At 40.7% G+C, this 24,692-nt stretch overlaps 1 protein-coding gene across 1 annotated transcript in view; it reads right to left on the reverse strand.

Annotated features, from left to right (window-relative positions):
• Positions 1 to 21: 21 nt before the first annotated feature.
• The window catches only part of PHLPP2 (PH domain and leucine rich repeat protein phosphatase 2), a 64,977-nt gene continuing 40,306 nt past the window's right edge, over positions 22 to 24,692 (reverse strand). Inside the window, exons 10-19 of the mRNA XM_027516069.1 lie at positions 23,165 to 23,225; positions 19,628 to 19,723; positions 18,168 to 18,323; positions 15,683 to 15,883; positions 12,240 to 12,402; positions 11,927 to 12,057; positions 10,420 to 10,530; positions 8,910 to 9,104; positions 7,340 to 7,571; positions 22 to 5,013 (exon numbers count right to left, since the gene is read on the reverse strand). Of these exons, the coding sequence (XP_027371870.1) occupies positions 3,859 to 5,013; positions 7,340 to 7,571; positions 8,910 to 9,104; positions 10,420 to 10,530; positions 11,927 to 12,057; positions 12,240 to 12,402; positions 15,683 to 15,883; positions 18,168 to 18,323; positions 19,628 to 19,723; positions 23,165 to 23,225 (2,501 nt within the window). The 3' untranslated portion in view covers positions 22 to 3,858. The remainder of the gene's footprint in view (positions 5,014 to 7,339; positions 7,572 to 8,909; positions 9,105 to 10,419; positions 10,531 to 11,926; positions 12,058 to 12,239; positions 12,403 to 15,682; positions 15,884 to 18,167; positions 18,324 to 19,627; positions 19,724 to 23,164; positions 23,226 to 24,692) is intronic.

Below are 24,692 nucleotides of genomic sequence, written 5' to 3' on the forward strand. Positions count from 1 at the left end.
AAACCAAGTCAGAATATAATATTTCTTAATGTAAAAAACTTTATTGCTATTTCAGCTTAAAAGGTGATCAAAAATATTTATTCTTGCCTTAACTCATAGCTTCATATTTGTCATGGAATGTGATTTCACTTATCTTCCCCTAAAGCAAGAAAAAGCAGAAAAATCCTAAAGGTGCTCTTGGTTAAGAAACTAATTCTACATACAAGTTAGAGAAAATTACAGTTTCATGCTAAAATAAAGTACTTATAAAATAACAGGTATTCCATTTTAAAACAAAGCCATGAAAAAGATATTCCATTTTATTTTATTTATTATTATTGTTATCGTTATTTTTATTTTTTTACAAACAATAGATTTGCTGCAACATGCTCTGGCTCATATTATTGAATTAAAAAATTTAACACATTTCAAAAATATCAAAAATACACTATAATGAGTCTTAGGACTACAATACGACAATGATTGCACAAAACCATAAGATATGAACTCACTGTCTGGATGACCTCCACTGGCAACAGTGAGAGAAAACCCTATAGCGTCTGGGAGAAGTGCATGAAATTTAGAATACAAGGAGCTTATGTGTGATTGAATGGTCACCAAATGAGGGAAACAGAGCAGGATTTACTGTAGCTGCTTTTCTCAGTCTAGGAAGTGCTTACCCAACTATGGGGCAAAAGTCACTAACTGGAGAGAAAGATTAACTTGCCTCCATGAACGAGGGAGTCTGAGAGGCCCCGCCCAGAGGGAAGTAAAAAAGTGACACAAGACAGTTCTAGAGTGATGCTGCAGACATCACTGAATGGCTTGGAGACTATTTAATAATTGGTATGTTTATCGACAACAGCCAAGTGCTCCCTTGTGGAGGTCTCTTCATTAGTGATTATTGAGTAGACAGAGGAGGGGAGCCTGTGGCTTCCAAGTACCTGCTTTTGCTGAGAGCTGACATGGAAAGAAGGGCATCATCTGATATTCAGCAGATCAGCCAAATCTAACTGGCTCCATCTCCTAGAAAATAGCACTCGCTACAAACAATTAAAATAGCACCCAATGATTACCAAGCTGCTTGTGTTGGCTCTTCTATACATCAAGAAAATGAATTCATCAACTTATTGCACATACACTCTACAGTAGTATAAGAAAGCCCTCACTTGAATGAGGAGTAATAATTCAATGACTCTATGGTATCACGGTAGCTCTATGACATACTAGCATTCAAATTTTCAAATACATTTCCAATCCATCTGGATAAGAATAAAAATACCATGGCTGCCAAGACTTGTCTAGTTTTCTTTCTTCCATAGGACTCCTGGACTACTCCCATAAGCAGGAGTGATGTTCTTTCAGAAACTCTCTTAAACAGCTCCATTAAATGGGAGGTACACACAGGGACCTGAGTATCGTGCAGAGCCCGGGACCTCTGGGCTAGAGATCAACAGGCCTCTGCCCACCTGGGGAACGTGTCCTCTGGGTAAAGTCCTGGGAAGCAGATTACATTCACCTGGAGACAGATTACTGGCTTTTACCACCTGACAACCTAATCAGCTCACACAGTAAGTGTAAATGACTTCATAGGTCAAGAGGGTTCTGTGTATTTTTGGTGATGGGCTATGGCCTTTTCATCCTCTGTTTTAACAAATAGCAATTATAGAGGGACATGAATCAAAGGAACCTACAAAAGAAAAGAGCAATCGGTTTTGGTACAGCCTATATTAAAGATTTTCATACAACCTAACGTTTCCTGAACATAAACCTGGGACATAAACATAAAAGAACACTGGGAATTTGAAGGTTCTTCTGATTACAAAGTAAATACATTTACTTTCAGTTAAGGAGTTTCATGACTGGGCTTTGTAGTGATTCCAATTAGTGTAGGGTGGGAAACAAAGAGACAAGAAACAGTTCACAGATAAAGGACAATTTTAAAAAGACTATACTATTAAAGTGGTATCGTCCCAAAATAATTTTCATCACTATCATCTTGGGTTTTCCCTTCATTTTTCCTTCATTTTCCCCCCATTTTCCCATAAAAAAATAAGGCGGCAACACACTATTGTTCCCATCTTTCTTACAGCACCTGAACTTTGTATGAACCATATTATGTTCCTCACTTCAAATCAAGACCTGAGTTCTAAAATTTTTCAGTAGCTAACAAGTAGTTTGACACAGAAAAAAGTGTTCCTGACAATTTGGGAACTCAAATTCATATCTTAGAGAGGGTGAACACCAGACACTCATTGGTATGGTATCTTCCAAGAGTGTGTACCCCACTGACACATACACATGGGTACAGACCTCTGAGAAGATGAGGATACCTAACTATCTGTGGAGAGGTCACTGGTTTTCTACTACTGCTTCAGCAAAACTTAAAATAAAACCCCCAACATATGTATGTATAGATCAACCCTATCTTTAACATTTCATTTCTCATGAAACAGATTAAAAATGATTCTACTCTATTTTCAATTGTCAAAGTATTCTAAAAATTCAAAGCACATTCCCCACTGGGTAAAATTAAGCAATGTCAAAACTTTGTAGGAAAAGGCAATGGAACAGAAATATGGAAGGAACTGCATTTTGCTAGGCTTACATGGAATGTGCAAAAAAAAAAAAAAAAAATCAGTAAACCAGGTTTTCTGTAAGCTTAGGACTTTCTCAATCAAGTTTTTCAGAAATTGAGCCCAGTACTGTGAAGCCATGTGAGGTGGATAAGCATTTTCAGAAGACTCTGTTAACCATTAAAAGTTGAAACTTCAACTCACTCCTCATGTTTTAGAAAACCATCTCTAGGCTTGAGAATGAGAGAAGGAACTTGTCTAACTGGAAGCTCTATCCATCCATCTGTGCTCATTCAGCCTCAGTCTGTTCAGAGTCATCTGCTGTAACTCAAGGTTACTTGGATGTGAGCAGCAGCATCAGCCTTGGGCCCTGCGTACTAGAAGGCTGACTGCCATCTCCACCTCATGTTATGGAAAGAGGCCAATCCCCAAATGCCTCTCTTGTGATCTTCTGGGAGATTCCTATCAGGTGTCGCATTTGTCAGTTATTCTCTTTTTGTGATTTGGGGGAAGTAGTCTTGTTCCTCACCCCTTCCCCATCTTCATCCCCCAAAGAAGATCCTACTCCCCTGTTTCTCACGAACTTTCACAGTCTGACATCCAACAGTCCATTTCCCAGGGCCCTTCCTCGTACCCTCACAGCTGGCCCCAACTCCCGATGATCATCCTGCCTATGGACAAAGGATCTGGGCTGCCTCTAAGAAGACTGGCTCGAGCGCAGATTTGAAAATAAAAAGTTCACAGTCAGTGGAAAGTGCTCTCATTACATCACAAACATAAATTATCTGTTTGATTGGTTCTACATTTCCAATAAACATCATTTCAATAGGCTGTATTCTCGTAGAGAAGAAGGAAAAGCCATGTGACTAGACACATCACATCCCATCAGGTTGAGATAGAAGGTGATTTCTCTGTCACAGAGATCTATCAGCAGCAATCAGTAAAAGGAACCAATCTTCAGTTATTCCTCCACAGAAATAGTCCCTTTCCTGCCCAGGCAGGCAAATTCTCAAAATTATCCTAGGAGAGAAAGGGTTAACGGCAGGTGGCAAGACTGATACAGAGTAATGCCCACCTGCTCCCCAGGAACCTGGGGATCCCTATGCAGGTTAAACATGAAACTTAACACTGATGGTGTTGACTAGCTTATCCAGAGCAAGACCCTGACAGCTCTCACCATTTCCACCTCCGAGATCCAGCCCCCTCTCATCTGTGGTTGAGATACAGAGGCAGAACACCCCTGGCAGGGTCCCCTACCCTACACCATGCAGCCTCGCGCGATGCCATGGCCCCTGGGGGAAGACTACAGTGCCGTGTCAAACTCCTCCGGGAGCTCGGTCCGATCCTCTTCACTGGGCTCAGGCTCGTGCCTGCTTTCCTGGTGGTGTTTCATTTGTTCCTTCACTTCTTCTTCTAGGTCACGAGGTATAACAAACTGGTCCTCTGGCTCCAGCTGAGTGGGGGCAGCAAAATAGCCGGTTTTCTTCTTGGGTGCTTCGGTGGCCACCTCGATGAGGTTCAGGCTGTCTTCCAGGGGTACAATAGAGCCATTGGAGAGCTTCTTTCCATAGAGACAGGAAGTGGAGGGAGACTTCTGTAACTCGGTCCGGTCTTTGCTCACTGGCAGAAGGATGCCACTGTTCACACTGTTCTGTCTTCGGATCCCAAATAACGATCCTCTAGAACGGTCCTCAGGGCACAGGGCAGGAGAATTCTCTGGAAGGGTGGGCGAGTTCTCAAGATCCCTCCCCCGACAGCAGTGGATATCTACTTCTACTTCCACCTTGCTGCCGTTTGTTATGACCCCTTCTACCGGCTGGTCATCATCACTGTCCAGGCCATTGTCAGACTGGTTACTCGAGAAAGTCGCACAAGAGGGCTGGCGCTGGAACACCCCCGAAGTAGGTGCTGGGTGGAGGCTGCAGCGCCTCTCTGGCCTCGGAAGCAAGCCAGCATCCAGGCCAACAGTGTTATGTTCATCAGAAGCAGTGGACCCCACCTCGCTACTCACTTCTGAAGTGGACATCTCGCTACTGAACTCAGAGGCAATACCACTACTGGAGGAAGGAGTGGTCGGCTTGGGTGGGTCTTTGATGATGGTGGTTGAAGCAAATCCCATAGGACCTGGGAGCGTGAGCCCATTCATTTCACAAGTACAGCCTTCCTCACCAATGTTCAAATAAACCACCATCGCCCCCACATTATCCTGACAACCATAGCTCTGGGATAATGTGCACAGCTTCTTGGCAGCTGCTAATGGGTCTTGCACATGGCGTACTGCGTTGACCGCTTCTGTATATGACAAGTGTTCCCACAACGCTTTGTTTCCCAGAATCAGCAGCTCATCCTGAATGGTGAGTGGAGTGGAAGATATGTGGGGCTTGGGGAGGATCCAAGGGTAGAGGTATGTACAGCCCAGCAGCCGGGTACAGCAGGTCACCCCATTCACTTTGTTGTCCTAGAGATAAGCAGAATGCAAACTTTGAGAAACAAGCAACAGTGACACACAATTTTACATCTTTCCAGATCACAACACTTAGGGCTCTACAACAGAATCGAGTTGACATGGTATATGGTTTTCTCCTAGAGTCTGTGCAATTTTAAGTGGATTTACAAGAAATAAATGTATAGAATTCCAAAAGGACAGAATATCAAATGGGTATTATACCACAAATAGTTGAGAGGACTGAGTTAAAACCAATAAAAATTAAGTGGTTAAAAGGCACCTCCATCTCAAAAGATATTTGCTCTAACATTAAGTATAGGCCTCAGCATGTTCTTAAATAGAGAAACATCTGTTAGGAAAATAATAAGCAAAACTATCATTAATTCTCCATCACTCATATTCTGGCAGGGGCCAAAACTCAGATGGGTCACTAAAAATGACTTCTCGTTTAAAAGCAGAGTTGGGGGATTTTTCTGGTGGTTCAGTGGTTAAGACTCCACACTACCAATCCAGGGGGCCCAGATTCGATCCCTGGTCAGGCAACTGGATCCCATATGCTGCAACTAAGACCCACCACAGCCAAATAAATAAATAGCAAAGGCAGAGTTGGGACTGAAGATATTAACTGGGTAAGAGAATCTTTATAGCTAAAGCACTGAATAATCCCTGAAGTTATTTGGCCTAAAAAAGGAAAGTCTGAATCCATGGCATAATTTACCTACTCTCTAAGGGTCGTATCAAGAATGATATAATTCTAAACTCAGAGGAAAAGGAATAACCCTGGTTGCAAGCTAGGCATGTTCATCTGCCAGATGCTTCATACTGATTTCTTAAGAGAAAACCAAACAAAACCACCTAAGCCCTCAATATATTAATTTCATAGCTGTAGTCATTCTTTGGGTGAAAATCCTGGCACCTTTATTTATCAGAACTTGTCACAAACTCTAAAAATTTGTAATTTTATTTTCCTCATCTGTGAAATAAAAATAAAAGCACTTCTTTCATGGGGGTTATTGTGAAGGTTAAACAAAACAAAAAGTATAATACTTAAGCAGGTAACAAACAAACAATACGTGTCTATAATTATAAAAATGTTTCCTACTTGTCTAGGACTCCCTAAGAAAAATCTTAACAGCATTAATTAAATTCTATAATAGACTAATCAAATAAAAAGTTATCTTTTATCTTTCACTTGTTCTGACTGAAAGACCCTCCTAAGATCATAGTTCCAGAATCTTCATAGCATCAACCACATTAGCAGGATAATTTTTGGTTTTGTGCTTCCTTGGATGGAATCTTTTAGACAGTCCTCATTGTAAAATTCTGACAGGACAGCCCAGAAGTGGACCCATACAAATAAGAGTCCACTGATCTTTGACAAGGAGCTAAGGCAATTTACTGCTGGGACAACTGGACATTTACATGTCCAAAAAAAAAAATCTGGACATGGAGCAAGCTACACTTATTACAAAAAAAATTAATTCAAAATAAATCACAGATCTAAATGTAAAAGACAAAACTTCTAGAAGACAACACAGAAGAAAATCTAGGTAACTTTGGGTTTGGCAATGAGTTTTTAAATACAATACCAAAAGCATGACCCATGAGGGAGAAAATTGGTAAGTGGGACTTCATTAAACTAAAGACTTCTGCTCTGCAAAAGACACTACTAAAGGAATGAAAGACATGCCACAGACTGGGAAAATATTTGCAAAACATTTCTGATAAGGACTTGTATCCAAAATACACAAAGAACTCAACAGTCAAGAAATAAACAATTAAATATGGGCAGAAGATTTGAACAAAATTCTGCTTTGTAGTAAACAATGTTTACATGTAATTGCTAAAGTCTCCCTGAAAGCAAAAGTCCTATGTTAATGTCTGAAAAAGGAGAAGAGTTATGAAATACTAGAAATACTGATGCTTCTTTATTTAAAAAAAAAACAAACAAAACAATACCAGAATATATTCAGCCATAAACAGGAAAACTACTGTGAAACTTTGCACTTCAGAACAGGGATGTCAAACTATAAACTTTTTCTTCTTGTGTTTTGGAATAAAAAACCAGATGAAAATTAACCAAGGGGGACATTTACATTTATTTTACATGTTAGGTATAAGTCTAAAGACCACAATTTAGGATTTTTCATTTCTAATTACTTTGCTCTTTCTTTCTGCTAGTCATTAGCTGCTCATTAGATTGTCTTCTGTTACTATTATCTGGATTGAGTACAATTTACAAGGCTTGATAGGAATAAAATGGACTTTCGTTGTTCTATGTAGAATAGCATTCATTAGATTCGAGGAGTAGAAGTGACTGGTGGAGAGTAAGATTTACCTCTGTTATGATGGCTTTTTGGTCCTTCACCCTCTGAGCCTCCTCTGGATCCTGTTCCAGGCTGAAGACTTTAGAGAGTGGCACTGGCTTCCCACCTCGACACAGGACTGCTTGGCATGTGCCAACATTAGCCACAGTCAAGCTAAAGCTATTCATTGGATCGGCAGTGTCAGGACGGATGTAACAAAGGAGAGCTGAACAGCCTAGTTTCTGGCCAGCCATTCCTAATTTCCTGTTTAGAAAAAAAAGAAAATGAAAATGGCTAGTTTTAGAAGAAAGCAGCGGTCCTTCATATCCAAGACTTCCTCGTTTTTCTGTTGACCATGAACCCACCTCACCCTCATCCATCTTGATATGAGTGATGATGGTGAAGAGAGCTTTGCCTTCTACTCTTAGCTAAAAAATTTTACCAAAAGGGTGGAGGCAGAGAAGGCAATGAAGAGGTAACTTTCTCTGCTGCTTCTGATTGATCATAATCGGCAATGACCTAACTCAGTGGCTTCTAACTGAAGCAAATCAGAATCATCTGAAGTGCTTGTTAAGTTTCTGATTTAGTGGGCAAAGGGCTGGCCCAGTAATCTACATTCCACCAAGCTTCTGGTGATGCTGAGGCTTCTGGTCCTAGAACAACACTCTGAACCACCTACTTGGGTTGTAAGTTCCCCAAAAGAAGGCCCACAGTTTTCCTTCTATTTCTCCCATGCACATGTTGTCTACCCCTAACCCCCAGCACTTGGTACACAATGCTAAGCACAGAGCAGATGCTATCAGAAAGATCTGGTTTCAGATTCCAGCTCTCCCATTTATGGGCTATAGATCTTCAGCAAATTAATGCTCCAAGAAATTTTTCCGATTAAAATACTCACCTCCTCGGCTTATTTAGAAAATTAAAGATACAGTATGAAAAATGCTTGAAACTGTGCCCAGCTCTTGGGAAATGCTTCATAAATTGAGTTTCCTTTCCCAAATGCTTTATTTTGCCAAATCCCTAGGCTCAATTCTATTACTGAAAAATAGACTTCTTTCCCAACATCTTTGTGTTATAATGACAGGTGAAACCAGCTTGGGCTCCAGGCTGTTCCATCTGAACCTTGAGTATGCCAAGGGTCACTCTCTCAGTTGTACGTATGCTTTAAGCAGCCCACCTGCTGGGCAAGATGCTCTGTTAGCCAGTTTGGTTTATAGGGTGTTTGCCTTTAAGTGGCTTAGGCATCAGCGAGGAGATTAGTTGGTAAATCCTCAATAATAAGTATTTTAAAAACAAGAATCTGATGAGTGCTTAACCTCTGTAGATCACTGACCCTTAGGAGAATCTTATAGAGGCTTAACCACCTTCCTTCCCCGAAATGCACATAATACATACATAACCTATTACACATGCTGTCTGGGCTTTCCAGATTCTCAGCAGCCTTTGGTTTCAAGAGAGAAAACAGACGGCTCCCACAGGCTCTTTAAAGAGCCACAGTCCCCATGTTCCATGCTGATGGACAGAACGGTCATGAGACAAAAATCAAGATCTCACCTTGCTCCTGTACTTATAATTGAGACCCAGACCAGCCCACCTGCTTACCTGTGAGATACCAAGAAGGTGTTAGCCATGAAAACTGTGTCATTTGTTGACTGCTGTACCTCTTCCAAAAGCACATCTGCCATGGTACACTGGAGAAGGCGAGGGAGCTCCTCATTCCGGTCACCATCAAACATGCCATACACAGCTCCCACCCCCTCTGCAAAGTTATCCACAGCTAGAGCAGATACACATAACCTATCACAGAAACAGAAGAAAGAGAAAGTCGTTGGCAAAGCATTCTTCTCCAGGGAGCCTTCTTTAAAAAAGGAAGAGAATTTCCTAGCAGTCCTGTGGTTAGGATGCACTTCCAACACAGGGAACACAGGTTTGATCCCTGGTCAGGGAACTAAGATCTTGTATGCCATGTGGTGCCCCCCAAAAATTAAAAAATTAAAAATTAAGTGCTGACTGAGAGTGGAGAAGAATAGTGGTAAATCCCCATCTACACATGTAAAAAGTGTTACACAGAAGATAAGTAAGCAACATCTTAAAGAGTTGATGTCATAAGAAATGGGGGAATTCAGCCACATTCAGGAACAGTGTATATTACCTTAGCAATGTAATATTGCGAAGGTAATATAATTACCTTCTGTAATGTATTATAGACCTGGAGAAGGAAACGGCAACCCACTCCTGTACTCTTGCCTGGAAAATTCCATGGACAGAGGAGCCTTGTAGGCTACAGTCCATGGGGTTGCAAAGAGTTGGACACGACGGAGCGACTTCACTTCACTTCACTTCAATGTTACAGAAGGCTAGAAAGATGTTTTTTCTCAGTAGTGATAAAGGCCTACTATCAACACTCTTTAGTCAAAGACTTCCCCAAAGTGTACAACACTCTTGGAGCTCAACAAGTTGGGTTTATCATGTAACAACAAGAGAAAGCACACCATGGGACTCAGGAGTATATTAGCGGGTACTGGAAAAAAACTAGTACAGGATTTGGGTTTGGCTGGATCACTTTGGGGAAAGTCTAACAAAGTGGGGGGTCATACTAGATTGGGTGCTGTCAGAAAGCAGGGCTATTCTGGGACTTCCCTATTGGTCCAGTGGTTAAGAATCTGCCTTCTAAGGCAGGGAGTACAGGTTTGATCCTCAGTCAGGGACCTGCCTCACGGTGCAGCCAAAAATTTTAAAATATACATATTAATAAGAGAAAAAAATGTTTAAAAAAGTTAAAAAAAAAAAAAAAAGAAAGCAGAGCTATTCTATGGTTGATAATCAACAAATCTTAACTACAGGGAAAGAAAGTTAGCATGGGGACAAAGCTGTGATTGATAAAGAAAGGAGCAGTAACTCATCTTAGTCATGAGGTGGGGTTTGAGTATTCCGTGCACATTCATCTTGTTGTGTCTTACCAGATCACGGTCTCAGAGGAATCTTATCTGATGTTGACATTCTGTGATTTGTTTATGTCAAACCAGGAGAACAACATGGCCTAGCTTTCAGCATTAGATCTGTTCCCAGATGTCAAGAGAATTTTCTCAGTCTTCATGGCCATGATACTCACTTGTTTCTCTGTCCTGCCATCTCAGCCAGTCCGTGGCTCCAAAAGGTTGATGTAACTGTAGAATCAGTTGTTGGCAAAGGTTTCTGATCAATTTTCAGGGTGGTGATATGGCTGTGGGAAGTGGAGGAAGGGAGGTTTAAACCTTACATGTGTCTCTATTTTACAAAAGCTATCCCAACAATAATTTGTTTTTACAAAATAATCTGTTGACATACCAAGACTCATTTCCAGAGAGACCCAAGAAAGTAGTACGCTGACCCACAGACCAAGAAGGAAGAAAAAGAAAGAAAAGGGGTAGGAGGAAGACATACGGGCCAATTTTGTAATAACTGATGCCATTCATTTCACTCAAAAACTAAGCACAACAAAAATTTCTAGTTTCAACCAACTGTCTACTTAGTTGAAGTATTTTGATACAGTGAAGTCTTGGTACAGTGAGTGATTCTGCACTGTCTTAAGACATAACACAATGTAATCTGTGCCACCTAAATTACCTATGCCTGCTATATGATCAGACCACTCAAGATAGCTGTTCTCTTGCTCTCTGAACCTCCCCTGCTTGACCAATTCCTGTCTCACTCACACCCTACTCACCCGACTGACCTTCCCCTCTTAATCAGAGAGCCTAATCATAAACTCATACATAAGGCCCCACCCCACCCCTGATCTCCCACCACTTCACCCAGCCCTAGCTAGTGACTGTTCTGATCTTTAGATGTGAACTATCTCTACTATGACAGTTTATCAAAGGCACGGTGAGGGGGCGTGCTCCTCTGCTGTTTCCCAGGTAACCGATGCCCTCTCCGTCTGTAGTACATACTACCGTGTCCTGCACGCCATCTGCTGCACATGGTGGTGTTGCTCTAGGACCTTGGTTCAAACAAGTGTCTTACCGGATCACGGTCTCAGAGGAATCTTATCTGATGTTGACATTCTGTGATTTGTTTATGTCAAACCAGGAGAACAACATGGCCTAGCTTTCAGCATTAGATCTGTTCCCAGATGTCTAGAGAATTTTCTCAGTCTTCATGGCCATGATACTCATAAACGGTTTGACATAAACAAATCACAGAATGTCAACATAAGATTCCTCTGAGACCGTGATCCGGTAAGACACAACAAGATGAATGTGCACAGAACACTTACACCCCACCTCATGACTAAGATGGGTTTGAACCCCCTACCCTTTAAACCATGATGTCTCTGTTGCCACCTCTGGGATTTTTCTTTGGTCATGAGGCTGGGCAAGTATAGGCTTTGCAAGCCTGTGGGATGTAGCCCCCTATAAAGGTACTGGGGTGCAGCTGAGCAGCAAACATGATGCTGAGCTTGATTGTTGGACAGAACACCCAACACAAACTGGATCAAAGAAGAGAACCGAGGGACTTTATGACCTAAGTCATCCTACAGCTTTAATAAACTGAGGTCTGCAGAGTCATTATGAAGAACCACACAAGGCTGGTGGGAGTAAGAGCACACGTGGATTCAACTACAGAAGTCTTCCTACCTAAATGTGTCCAGTGTCTTGTGTTCCAGAACAAGATTTGTATTTCCAGTCAGGTCCAGGTCTTGTAAAGTAGCAGGCAGAGCCTCTGGAATCAGGATTTCAGTCAAGTCATTGCAACTTAGGTCTACAAACTGAAAGGAAAAGGGAGAGATTAAGTTAATTCTTAACTCCCTAACGTTCAAACTCCCACTATATCCTCAAAGGGAATTTCATTTCTTCCCAAGAGTCGATTAAATATACTGTGATCCCAAACTGCCACTTTCTTAGGAGTCACACTCCAGCCATCACCCCAGGACACAGCAAACAGAAGTACCTGGATCTGAGGCAACTGCAGTATTTCTGGAAAAATACTGATGTGGTTGGAGTGGGCCACCAGAGTGTGCAGCCTTTTGCAGTTCGCAATGGTCGTGGGGATGGTTTTAAGCTTGTTACCACTTAGGTTTAGTTCCTCCAACTGCTCCAATTTATTTAGTTTGCTGAAAAAGAAACACCAAAATACCATACTGCACCTAAACAAGCAGCTGCCAAGCAAGTTCTACAGCAGCCAGAGTACAGATGGGACCAGCCTGTGGCCTGATTAACTGGCCATAATGAACAGCCACCACGGTGAACGAATGTTCCCACTGAGCCTCAGCCTCATCTGCAGCCTCATTTGCCTCCCTCTCAGTGCACTTTGAGAGCTGGAGTGTCCCATGGTTCTACTGCAGCTGCTGGATCTTCAGGGCAGGAACATCTTCCCAGGGTTAACCAGTCGACTAATTACAGTACTGCTTTGCCACTAACTGGTAGCAAAATACTGGGTAAGTTAGTGTCAGTGGACATCAATATCCTCAGCTATAAAATAAAAAGTTGTACTAAATTATCACTAACATTTCTTTCAGTTTTAATTTCCATAGTTATTCATAACATAATCCAGCTTCCATAAACATTATCGAGCGCCGAGCATAAACACAACCCTGTGCCATGGGCTGTGATGCAGGCCATTCACACTGTCCCACTGGAGTAAGCCAAGCTTTCTATGCAGTAAGCAGAATAGCTTCAGAGGGCCTAACACCTTTATCTAGATTTTTTCAAACTGTAAAGATAATAAACTGCTGTAACAGAAAGTTTGTTATTGCTGTTTACTTGCTAAGTCAAGTCTGACTCTTTGTGACCACATGGACTGCAGTCTCCCAGTTTCCTCTGTCCATGGGATTTTGGACGCAAGATTCCCTAGAGTGGGTATTCCTTCTCCAGGGAATCTTCCTGATCCAGGGATCGAACCCACGTCTCCTGTATTGCAGGTGGATTCTTTACCACTGGTCTACTAGGGAAGCCAACAACAGAGAGTTCAGAAAATAAAAAAAATAAATCCAGAGTACCACCACCAATCTGAAAAAGTTATTTTCATTTTGCTGAATTTCCTGTCAAATTTTTCATAAGCAGATTTTGCATTAACTCTGCCCTTTTCATATATCACAGATAATTTCCATTGCTAGAATACTGATAAATACTTTGTAATAATTGAATTCCATGAATTAAAATTGCTTTCTTATTACAACAATAATACTCACTGAAAAATATTGAAAAATAAAGATGAACATAAAAAAAAACTTTTAACCCCATGACCAGATTTAATCTCCAATGACAATTTGGTGGTGAGTATTCTTGTCCTTTTAAATGCATGAAACCCTATTTTTTTTTTTTAATTAAAACATGATGCGTATTACATGTACTGTTTTATAACTTTTAAAAAAACTTAAATCATATGTATTTAAGGTGTTCCCATGTCCAAACCTCATGTTTTTCTCTTACACAGAGACACAGCATCTATATCTCAATCAGACTCTTACTGCATACCCAGAACTGTGCTGGATTCTGAACACAGTCCAAAGGAAACAGAAGCCTTGGACTGTGCCCATGCAATTATAACGCTGTTCAGGAGATGACAGCAGACTTACGATTCAGGTTAGAATGCATATTTTCCTTAATACTCTGCTCCTGAATTCCATTTAGTTTTATTATCTATATTCAGATTACTCTAATTCAACATTCAGAAAACTAAGATCATGGCATCTGGTCCCATCACTTCATGGGAAATAGATGGGGAAACAGTGGAAACAGTGTCAGACTTTATTTTTTGGGCTCCAAAATCACTGCAGATGGTGACTGCAGCCATGAAATTAAAAGACGCTTACTCGTTGGAAGGAAAGTTATGACCAACCTAGATAGCAGAGACATTACTTTGCCAACTAAGGTCTGTCTAGTCAAGGCTATGGTTTTTCCAGTGGTCATGTATGGATGTGAGATTTGGACTGTGAAGAAAGCTGAGTGCTGAAGAATTGATGCTTTTGAACTGTGGTACTGGAGAAGACTCTTGAGAGTCCCTTGGACTGCAAGGAGATCCAACCAGTCCATTCTAAAGGAGATCAGTCCTGGGTGTTCTTTGCAAGGAATGATGCTAAAGCTGAAACTCCAGTACTTTGGCCACCTCATGAGAAGAGTTGACTCACTGGAAAAAACTCTGATGCTGGGAGGGATTGGGGGCAGGAGGAGAAGGGGACGACAGAGGATGAGATGGCTGGATGGCATCACCGACTCAATGGACATGAGTTTGAGTGAACTCCGAGAGTTGGTGATGGACAGGGAGGCCTGGCGTGCTACAATTCATGGGGTCGCAAAGAGTCGGACACGACTGAGCAACTGAACTGAACTGAGCTAGTCCAACAGTAAGTGTCATCAAATTAGGAGGACTTCATAAGTTTCAAGAGTATTACATCTGGTATTTCCCAAGAGCTTCATCAACTCATATAACTTATCAGTGATGTGTCATTTTCACTTTATCTGAACATATTTGAGGCCAAATGAACTAATCTGCTAGGATTTCAAGAGATCTATCACATCTTGAAATTAAGATTCTGCATTCACTTTAAAAGCTATTGTTCAAGTTCTTTCAAGGAAGCAATCAAGTTTATTGCACTTGTCTTCTATAAGCTCTAAATATTTTATAAACAATCACAAAAATTACAATCTCTGTGTTTTCTGTGTTTAGCACATTTCTAAGAAAATCTGTAAAACAAAACTAGGAAAAAAATAGTTTTCATTCAAATTGTATCAAATGATATAATTTTATGATATATATATAATTTCACTCAAATTATATCAAATGTCACTTTCTTATGTGTTTAGATTTTGAAAACACGATTTTTAGAAACTACCTTCATGGATTTTTCTGGCGTCAAATTTTCTAAAAAAATTTTTTAGTCAAAGGTATTTTGGAAGATACTTATTTCTCCACTGATGCTGTTTAAAACTTTGACAATACCAAATGTCTCTCTTATGTCTTATAAATGTAGCCTGGCTGAATACTATTCATCTCTGCAGTGCAGCTACCTGCACATATCTTTAACATCCTGCATTTATTACACTGCACTGCAACTGCCAATATTATAATACTCGTTTATTTCCCTAATTTAAATTCAAGTTCCTTGAGGACAGAGACTGCAACTTAATTATCATTGTCTCCCTAGTATGTACACAGGTCTTGACATACAGCAGACATTCAACCCATATACTAAGAATTAAACACATTTTAACCACAACCTCTGTGGTTAATGATACTTACAAAAGGGTACAAAGAGACCTTCTCATTCAAGTAAGGGATCAGTAAGTCGGTCAAGATAAAGTAAGAGCACCCAGTAAAAGATCTGTGACATAGTCTGACAAATGTGGAATCATGTTACATGTCTGAAACAATCAGAGTCTGGATCTGTTTACCTTGCAGGAAACGTCTGTAGCTGGTTGTTTGCAAGATGCAGGATGCGCAGGTGCGGATGCCCCACCAGGACGGGCACACACTGATCTGTCAGGAGGTTGTTGGTCAGGTAGAGCAGCTGTAACGCACTCAGACTCTCCTCCCCAGCACAGGCAGATGGCAGAGACTCCAGACTATTTGCAGATGCATTCAAGTATCTGAGACTGACAGACACATGCAAACCATCATTTCCTTTATGGCTATTTGCTGCCTTCTGATGTGGAAACCATCATGCCATCTTAGTGTGTAACAATGCCTTTCCATGCTCCCAAACTGATGACAAAATAATTTCCTCCAGGGTGTTTTCTCTGCTTGACTTTATCCAATGAAAGTTCCTTTTACTCAACTCATGCCAGTTAAGTTCCTGGGCTTCTGAACTGGCTTGATTCTAACCCAGCTTCATGTTTTTCTGTCTGTATGTCCACTGAAAGGATGCTGCTGAGTATTACATTCACAGGTATGTGAACTGTGAAGTCACCCTTTAGAAAAATTTTTGTCTGATTTTAATAGAATTATTTATTTAGCCACTCCCTCTATAATCCCTTAATTATGGGCATATTGGCTATTTCCAATTGTTTGTTATTATAAACATTGTAATGAATATCTTTGAGCCCATACCCAATTATTTCTTTAGGCTACATTTCCAGGAGCAGAAGCTGTGGGGTTAAAGGCTGCTGCTGCTAAGTCACTTCAGTCGTGTCCGACTCTTGCGCCCCCATAGACGGCAGCCCACCAGGCTCCCCCGTCCCTGGGATTCTCCAGGCAAGAACACTGGAGTGAGTTGCCATTTCCTTCTCCAATGCATGACAGTGAAAAGTGAAAGAGAAGTCACTCAGTTGTGTCCGACTCTTAGCGACCCCATGGACTGCAGCCTACCAGGCTCCTCCGTTCATGGGATTTGCCAGGCAAGAGTACTGGAGTGGGGTGCCATGGCCTTCTCCAGGGGTTAAAGGCTACATATATCTTTAAGATTTTTATACATATATTGCCAAAATCAGCTCCAGAAAGGCTATAACAAACTATACTCCCACAAGAAGGATACAAAGAATGTGTTGGCTCATACTTTTGTCAACACTGAATACCATAATTCACTTTAACCTTCACCTATCTAATAAGTAAAACATGGTATGATTTTAAAAATCTGCCTAGCACGGAGTTTGGTAAATATAGAACATGGTCAATAAAAGGCAGTTAATGTATTATTAAACTTATGTGTTCTCAAGTCATCCTCAAACTGTGTGATCTGTATCTCCAGTTAGCTTTTAAGTTATTGAGGGTACTGTGTGTCTATATCTTTGTATGTCCCAAATTCTCTGTGCAGAGATACTAGTAAATATTATTGACAGTTTGCTACAACCTCTAGGTAACTTCTTTACTGCAGAGTCTAAGGCTGTAAACTAATTTTATTCAGATTTCATCAGAATGAAAGGCACTGTAATGCATTACCAACAAATACTTGCTAATTAACAAATGTTACTGCACTAATACTCCATGTAAACTTTTCAAAGAGAAAATTTCCTTCATGCATTTTTTAGAATTTCCAAAGATTTTTAGGAAAATCCAACCAAATATATCATACATTAAGAGATGTATAAGCTGCCAAAAGCCTGGCATGCTGCAGTCCACGGGGTCACAAAGAGTCGGACACAACTGAGCGACTTAACAACAACAAAGCTGCCAAACAAAGAACAAGTCAGACGCTTGTGGGCTAAATGCTTTTTGTACGCATCCTGCAGCCTTATGTTAATTACTACTGCTTCTCCCTGCTTTCTCCATGTCTAAATTGAAGACAATACTGCCTTCTCCATATTACAGAAGACTATAATTAAAAACTAGTTTTCATTGAATGGTGACATACGTGTTAAATAAACCTGATTATGGGTATTAAAATAGGAAGATTTACTATCTATTTGTTAATTTACAATGAGAAAGCAAGTAATACTTTTGGAACAATGTTGCATTTAAATGCACAGTTTTCAAAGCAGGGAGTAAAAAAGGCATGCAGATAAAGAGTGTAATTTAATGATAGTTTGGCAACGCTAGAAGCAAAAACTAAATTAACTTCAGTGGTATGTCCTTTTCTCCTAAGGCAAAAGCTGAAAAGTGCCCAAAGAAGCTGTATCAGAACACTGCAGCCTCTCTTTGAAAATCATAACTGTATTCCTTTTTTGAGATGAAAGCCTGAACCTTCCCAAGCTCTTGAAACCTGTTTACAACATCATAACTTCCCAAGTATTTGATGGTTATTTCACCTTTTGAGTTGAAGCTTCCTGCCTCCTAAGACAGTGTCATATTTTATTCCATACAAACTGCAAATAAGTCCACCTGTAGCCGGACTATGAAGTAAACACTCTGTAAAGATAGTTTCAAAGGTCACTCCGATGACAAGTCCAGGTAGTTTGCTTATCCCATTGTCCTGCTCTTCTCAATAAAATCTACAGCACTTACTTTAAGGCCTTAGAGAAGAGAGTATCTGGCAGCCTGGTGAGCAGGTTATGCTGGACATCCAACACCTCCAGAGGGATGTGCTCCACCAGCGTGGGAAGGCTCTGCACATGATTGTGTCCCACCATTAGTTTCCTAAGACTCAAGCTACTAAGGATTCTAAGGGAACAGAGCACAAAGAAACACCAACAACAAAAACAAAAAACAGGCTTAAATCTCTCTTCCTGAGTCTGCCCTTGGCTTTTAACTAAAATCAGCAAGTGTACAGAAACGTGTTCTTCTAGACAGTATAATCATCGACAGGTACCTGAGCCAAGAAAGCAGCCACGACCATATGTTTACCCACCACCCACCAGGAAGTCATTCAGGTCATTCTGGGGAAAGATGAACTAATGAAAGCACACAGCTCCAAACACAAAAAGCCCCAAACAAAAAAAGCAATTTGTGCCATAAATCAATTTAGATTTCAAGTCTAGACAGCACTGAAAATTCAGTGAATTTATCAACATGAATATAATCAATTATAATAAGTTCATTAAAAAATTTATTGTAACAAAAACTATGACTTATTCAGTTCTTAAAATGTGCCAGACCATTTAACAATTAGGTTAGAAGGGTTAAGTGACTTTGGTTTGCCAAAGATCTCACATCACACGTAGTAAATGGTATACTCAGGATTTGGATTAAAGGCTGACTCTAATGCCATGTTCATACCTACTATGTACAAAGCCTCCTGTATACTTTTAAAGATTCTGCTAGGTAATGACCTCACATTACACATCTTGGTACCACCCCTTATCCCCCAATGTCTGTATTTTTCCCCTCCACATATAGAAACCCCACCATCTTATAAAGGTCAATTCAAACAGGTATTCTCCACACAGCATCCCCTAATTATTCAAAGTTCTGAATTTCTAAGGCATGTTATTTATACAGCACAGTGGCCAAAAGTGAGGCTTTGGAGTAAGAATGACTACATTTAAACGCCAGCTCCTATCACTTCCTAGTTAAGTGCAACAATGGACAAACTATCTAACCACTCTAAGCTTTAGTTTCCTTATTTGTAAGATGAATAACAGCACCTATAAAATAAGGTTAACACAGGATTAAATAAGATAATGAAAGTAAAATTCTTAGAACATTGCCCAGCTCATAACAAATCACTCAGTACAAACATTCTATTATCACTAACAAGTCACTGACCTCTGCCAGCAACTCTTGTACACTGTATCACAGTTATCTCTGCACAGGTCACCCTTACTGTCTGCTTACTAAGTTCCTTGCCAGCCAAGACTAGGCTTGACGTCTTACTGTACTCCTTACAGCACTCATGCTGTCCTGCACTCAACAGATACTCAATGTTTACTGAACAGATGAATCAAAGCATCCTTGACAGGCAACCCAAATATAGGAAAATTATTTAATTAAATGCATAAATAATATATATATTAACACATGAATACCTCATGGGAACCTCTGTCAGGAGATTATAGCTCACGTCTAGTATTTCTATCTTCTTTGCTTCACAGGCCCAGTCAGGGACACACTCTAGCAGGTTTCTGCAGAAAATAAATGATTAAAGGGTATCATTTTGAATGAGGAGGAACTAACACTGTGTCACCAGTCTGTAACACATCTACCCCTGTGCTCCCCGAGGGCAGAAGCACAATCCCCAGGGCACCCCTGGTGTGCTGCCTGGAATACAGTAGATGCTCAATGAATGTCGCTGACAGAAAGGTAGAGAGAAAGAAGCACCCACGTGTGTGATACTGGATCAACTATGTTGGGACTCGATGAAGATATGAAGACCTTTAGCACTAAAAGCACACACGTGGCAGGATGGGACAGGAGAGAGAGGGGAGGAAGCCTTAAAGGAAGATGAGGCACCGTACACGTATCTTCAAAGCTGAGGAGGATATCCCCAGGTGATGATGACTGGGGGAGAAGAGAAGTGAATTCTGGGGGAAAAGAACCAAAGAAATAAAAGTGAGGAAACAAGAACAAAAGGTAACATGTCAGGGGAAATTGCCAGATCTTTGAGAATGTGAATTCAAATTTTAGTAGAGCACTGGGCAGATCCTCAGTCACAGGAATTTTATTTTCAGATGTTACTTAGTTTCCCTAAGCCCCAAAGTCTCTACTGATGAATGGATCAGTACAATGAGGCAGAGTGAATGAAGTAAATGCTGCAAGAGAAATGCAGAAGCTGCTCTGACTACTCAGTGAAGGAAGCCCTTCAAGGCAAGCCCCCTAAGAAATATGACATTTGTGGTAGAATGTTGCACAATGCCCTGAGGTGTGGCGGGCATGTCAAGCAAGAGGTTGACAACATGCACTAGAGCACAGAGGCAAGAAAAGAGTAATAAGTAGTTTGGTGATGCTGGAGCAGCAAATACGGAGCAGAGTGAGAAGAAACAAGGCTGGAAAGACCTAATCAACTCTCAGAGGCTGTGACCTTATCCTGCAGGTGTAGGGGGATCACTGAAGGGTTTGTGAGCATCGAGGAGACAATGTCGGTTTTGCACTTTAAAGAGCTCACTCTCTGAATACAAGAGGTCTGGCTGAGGTGGCTGTATTATTAAAAGGAAGCGTAATCAGGAAACTGTGAGGCAATTTTATCCCAAAAGGAAATGATAAGGGCCTCAATGAGTACTGATATACCTGGAAGGGAAGGAAAAGGAGCCAGATACACTTAGGAGGCAAAAATTAAAATGACTTAGAAATGGAGTAAACATGTGAGTAGAGCAGAGAGAAGAATCAAAAGTGACATCAGAGAGGAAATCCTATCCAGAGAAAGGACTGAGAAGCTCCAAATGAGGCTGAGAATCATGAATTTCAGCGGTGTCCATCTTGAGCTGATCGTCTCATGATAACACCAAAAGGTGAAACAGAAAACAAGACAAATCAGTTAAAGTGCTGGTGGAGGGGCGGATAATAAATCTCATTTTGCACATATCTGAGGTATTTGGAGACATGCAGGAGGAAACGTCTATTATGAAATTGGACACACAGGTCTGAGGCTGAAAGAAGGGAGTCTGGACTGGTGCTCTGGGTGATGCTGACACTGAAGTGTAGTGAGATCCTGGGAGTAAATGAGATTGTGTCAAATGAGAAGTGCAGTAGCCAAGGACAGACCCTGAGACAAGTTACCTTTAAAGGGCTGGCTAAGAAGAGACAGGAGAAATGGTCAGAGGGGCATGAAAAAAATCAGACTGTATCAGCCAGCCAAGGAAACAGCATGGCTGAATAAAAGAGAACAAGGTGAACAGTGTCAATATAGAAAAGTTCCACAAGAGGAGGTCTAAAGCCAGCTGTCGTGAACAACTGGAAACAGGAAAATGTGCCAAGAAATATGGATAGTTCTTGAGAAATGTGGACAAAAAAAGGGATGAGCAAGATGAAGGAACAGAATAGTAGCTGGAAGGAGTGCAAGATAATGGGAATGTTTATTTGTTAAGACAGGAGATATAAACGTGCACAGAAACCAAGAAAGACACTGAGCACATGTGAAAGGAGAGAAGGAGGGCTGACTAACAGAGCAAGGTTCAGGTCAGTGGGAATGGATGCGATCAAAGGCACAGATGGCTGGGCTGGCCTGGAATAAAGAAAGCTGAGAAAGCATATGGATCTACCTGAATTTTAGCAAGGGGGTAGGAAGCTAAGAGAGATCACCCACAATGACCTCTATTTTCTCACTCAAGTGGGAAGCTGAGCTTCAAAGCAGAGGACATAAGAAGGGGAGGGGCCGAAAGAAGCCAAGCAATTTGGAACAGATCCAGGACCCTGGAAAGAACTGACAACAGAAGAAACTCCAGATGAGGCTGGAAACTGTGAATTTAGGGTGGGTCCACATGATTTTCTTCAGTAATGATCAAGTTCAGTGCGGAAGGTAAATCTTCGTCACGAACCATGCAGAGGTTTTGCTGACAGGAAGACAACAGAAAGAAATGGATGGAAGGGAATCTAGAACAACAGCTTAATAATAATGATGATAAAGTCACAACAACAAAAGGAAACCTGGCTATCATGGCTAATATTTCTTGAGAGACTATTTTATGCAAGGTACTAGGCTATAATGTTGCTTTTATTGTCTCACTTAAACTTTGTGGCAACTCTGACCATATAGGATTCCGGCCACTGCCCATTCCACACGCTGCCACAACTCTATACTCACAGCACTTATGATGCTGCCCTCTCGCTGCTTGTCCGATTGTCAAGACAAGCTAGACTGTAAAACTAGACTGTAAAACTCAGCCACTGACTCCTGAATGCCTAACACAGTGTTAAAAATGAATGAAGGAAAGAAAGCAAACCTCATTTATGTTTATTCTTGACCACTGACAGAAAAAATAAAATCCTGAATATAATTAACATTGTTCTGCAAATCAGATCGACATGGCTCACAAGAGTAAGAGAATAACATTTTAAGTCACTCAAAACCAAGAATTATCTGATTCCAATTGGAAAAATCAATGCCCATGGAAGGGAAAGTCTTTGTTTGCAACTCATTCTAAATCCACAAACTGTAACAATGAGTAATTCAGAGGCACCTTTCCTTTAACTAGATCAGTTCAGTTCAGTCGCTCAGTCATGTCTGACTCTTTGCGACCCCATGGACTGCAGCACACCAGGTTTCCCTGTTCATTACCAACTCCCAGAGCTTGCTCAAACTCATATCCATAGAGTCGGTGATGTCATCCAACCATCTCATCCTCTGTCATCTCGTTCTCCTCCTGCCTTCAATCTTTCCCAGCTTCAGGGTCTTTTCCAATGAGTCAGTCCTTCACATCAGGTGGCCAAAGTACTGGAGCTTCAGCTTCAGTACTGTGACTAGATAGTATGGCCATTAAATGTACTCCTTTAGCCAACCTTTTGCCCTTCTCTATTATCCAAGTATTTCAACATATTGGGATTTTCTATATCTCAAAACTGCCAGAGTGCCCACAGATATCTCTTAAGTATAGGAATCAAACAACTACCACTCCATGAGACACACTCACCGGGAGAGTTCTAGAGACGTGAGCAGACTGGGTACTGGATAGACGTTCACTGTTGTCAATCCTAATCAGAGAACAGATTGGTGTTAGTGACATTCTCCAAAGAAGAATGTAACTCAGAGGAAACGTGGGGGGAAATCGATAAAAATTTGTGTCATCTTCTGAGATGAACTAAAGATAAAAACCAGTAAGTAGGGACTTCCCTGGTAGTCCAAAGACTTTGACTTCCAATGCAGGGGACACAGGTTTGATCTGTGATTGGGAAGCAAAGATCACACATGGCTTATGGCCAAAAAATCAAAACATAAAACAGAAGCAATACTGTAATAAATTCAATAAAAGACATCCCTGATGACTAGGGAGGGCCTTTCCCTCTGTTAACTGGCTATTTGTATAAATCCTTCCATGAAGCTGAAAGCTGAGTTCTTTACTCTTAAGGTGTCAAAACCTCAAGTGTTGGTATGAATTTTTCTAGGTTGTAGAATTTAAGGATTCTGTGAACAGAACAATTCTTTTACTCTGTTCTGTGATAGAAAGTTATTACCTAAATTTGCATTTCTTTGACACTTAGTGAAATTAAATATCTTTTCTTCTTTAAACACAGAAAAGCAGTTACAATTGACCCTTGAACAATGTGGGGGTTACAGGCACTGACCCTCTGAGCAGTTGAAAATCCATACAAAACTTTATGTAGTGTTTATATATATATATATATATATATCTGTACACACACATACATATGTATGTATATACATATATATACACATATATAAATACTACAATACTACACAATCCATGATTGGTTGAATCCAGATACAGAATCATGAAAACAGAGGGCTGACTGTAAAGTTACACTCAGATTTTTGTCTAAAGGGTTTGTTTGAGGTACCCCTAAACCCTGCATTATTCAAGGACCAACTGTATTTACTACTGAAAAAACTGCATGTTTAAGTACACCCGTACAGGGAATTTCCTGGTGGTCCAGTGATTAAAATTCAGCATTTTCACTGTCATGGCCTCAGTTCAATCCCAGATCAGGGAACTAAGATCCCCCAAGCCCCATGTCATGGCCAAACAAAACAAACAAACAAACAAACAAAAACCAGACCTGTGCATTTCAAACCTATGTTTTCCAAGAGTCAACTGTGTAACTTCCTCAGTAAAGAATTCTCTATAAACAGAATGGCCTCAACAACTATGAGGCCTTTTACATTGAAAAATAGCCCTGGGGCAAATAAATCACTATTGAAGTGAAGGGCTTCTCATTCTGGAACTAAGACAGCACAAGGTTTTAGACTAGAGACTGGTAATCTTCTGTCAAGGGCTAAGCATTTAGTAACATTTTGGCCTTTGCAGGCCATGTGGTCTCTGGCAAAACTCCTCAATCATTTTGCCACTGTAGCAGAAGAGTGGTTAACATGCAAACGAACGTGGGTGTGTTCCCATCAAACTTTATTCAATTAAATTTGAATTTCATATAACTTACCCATGTCAAAATTATTTTTCCTTTGATTTTTTTAAAACCCAACCA

The sequence above is a fragment of the Bos indicus x Bos taurus genome, chromosome 18 (genome assembly GCF_003369695.1).
Source record: "Bos indicus x Bos taurus breed Angus x Brahman F1 hybrid chromosome 18, Bos_hybrid_MaternalHap_v2.0, whole genome shotgun sequence".
Classification (NCBI taxonomy): Eukaryota; Metazoa; Chordata; class Mammalia; order Artiodactyla; family Bovidae; genus Bos; species Bos indicus x Bos taurus.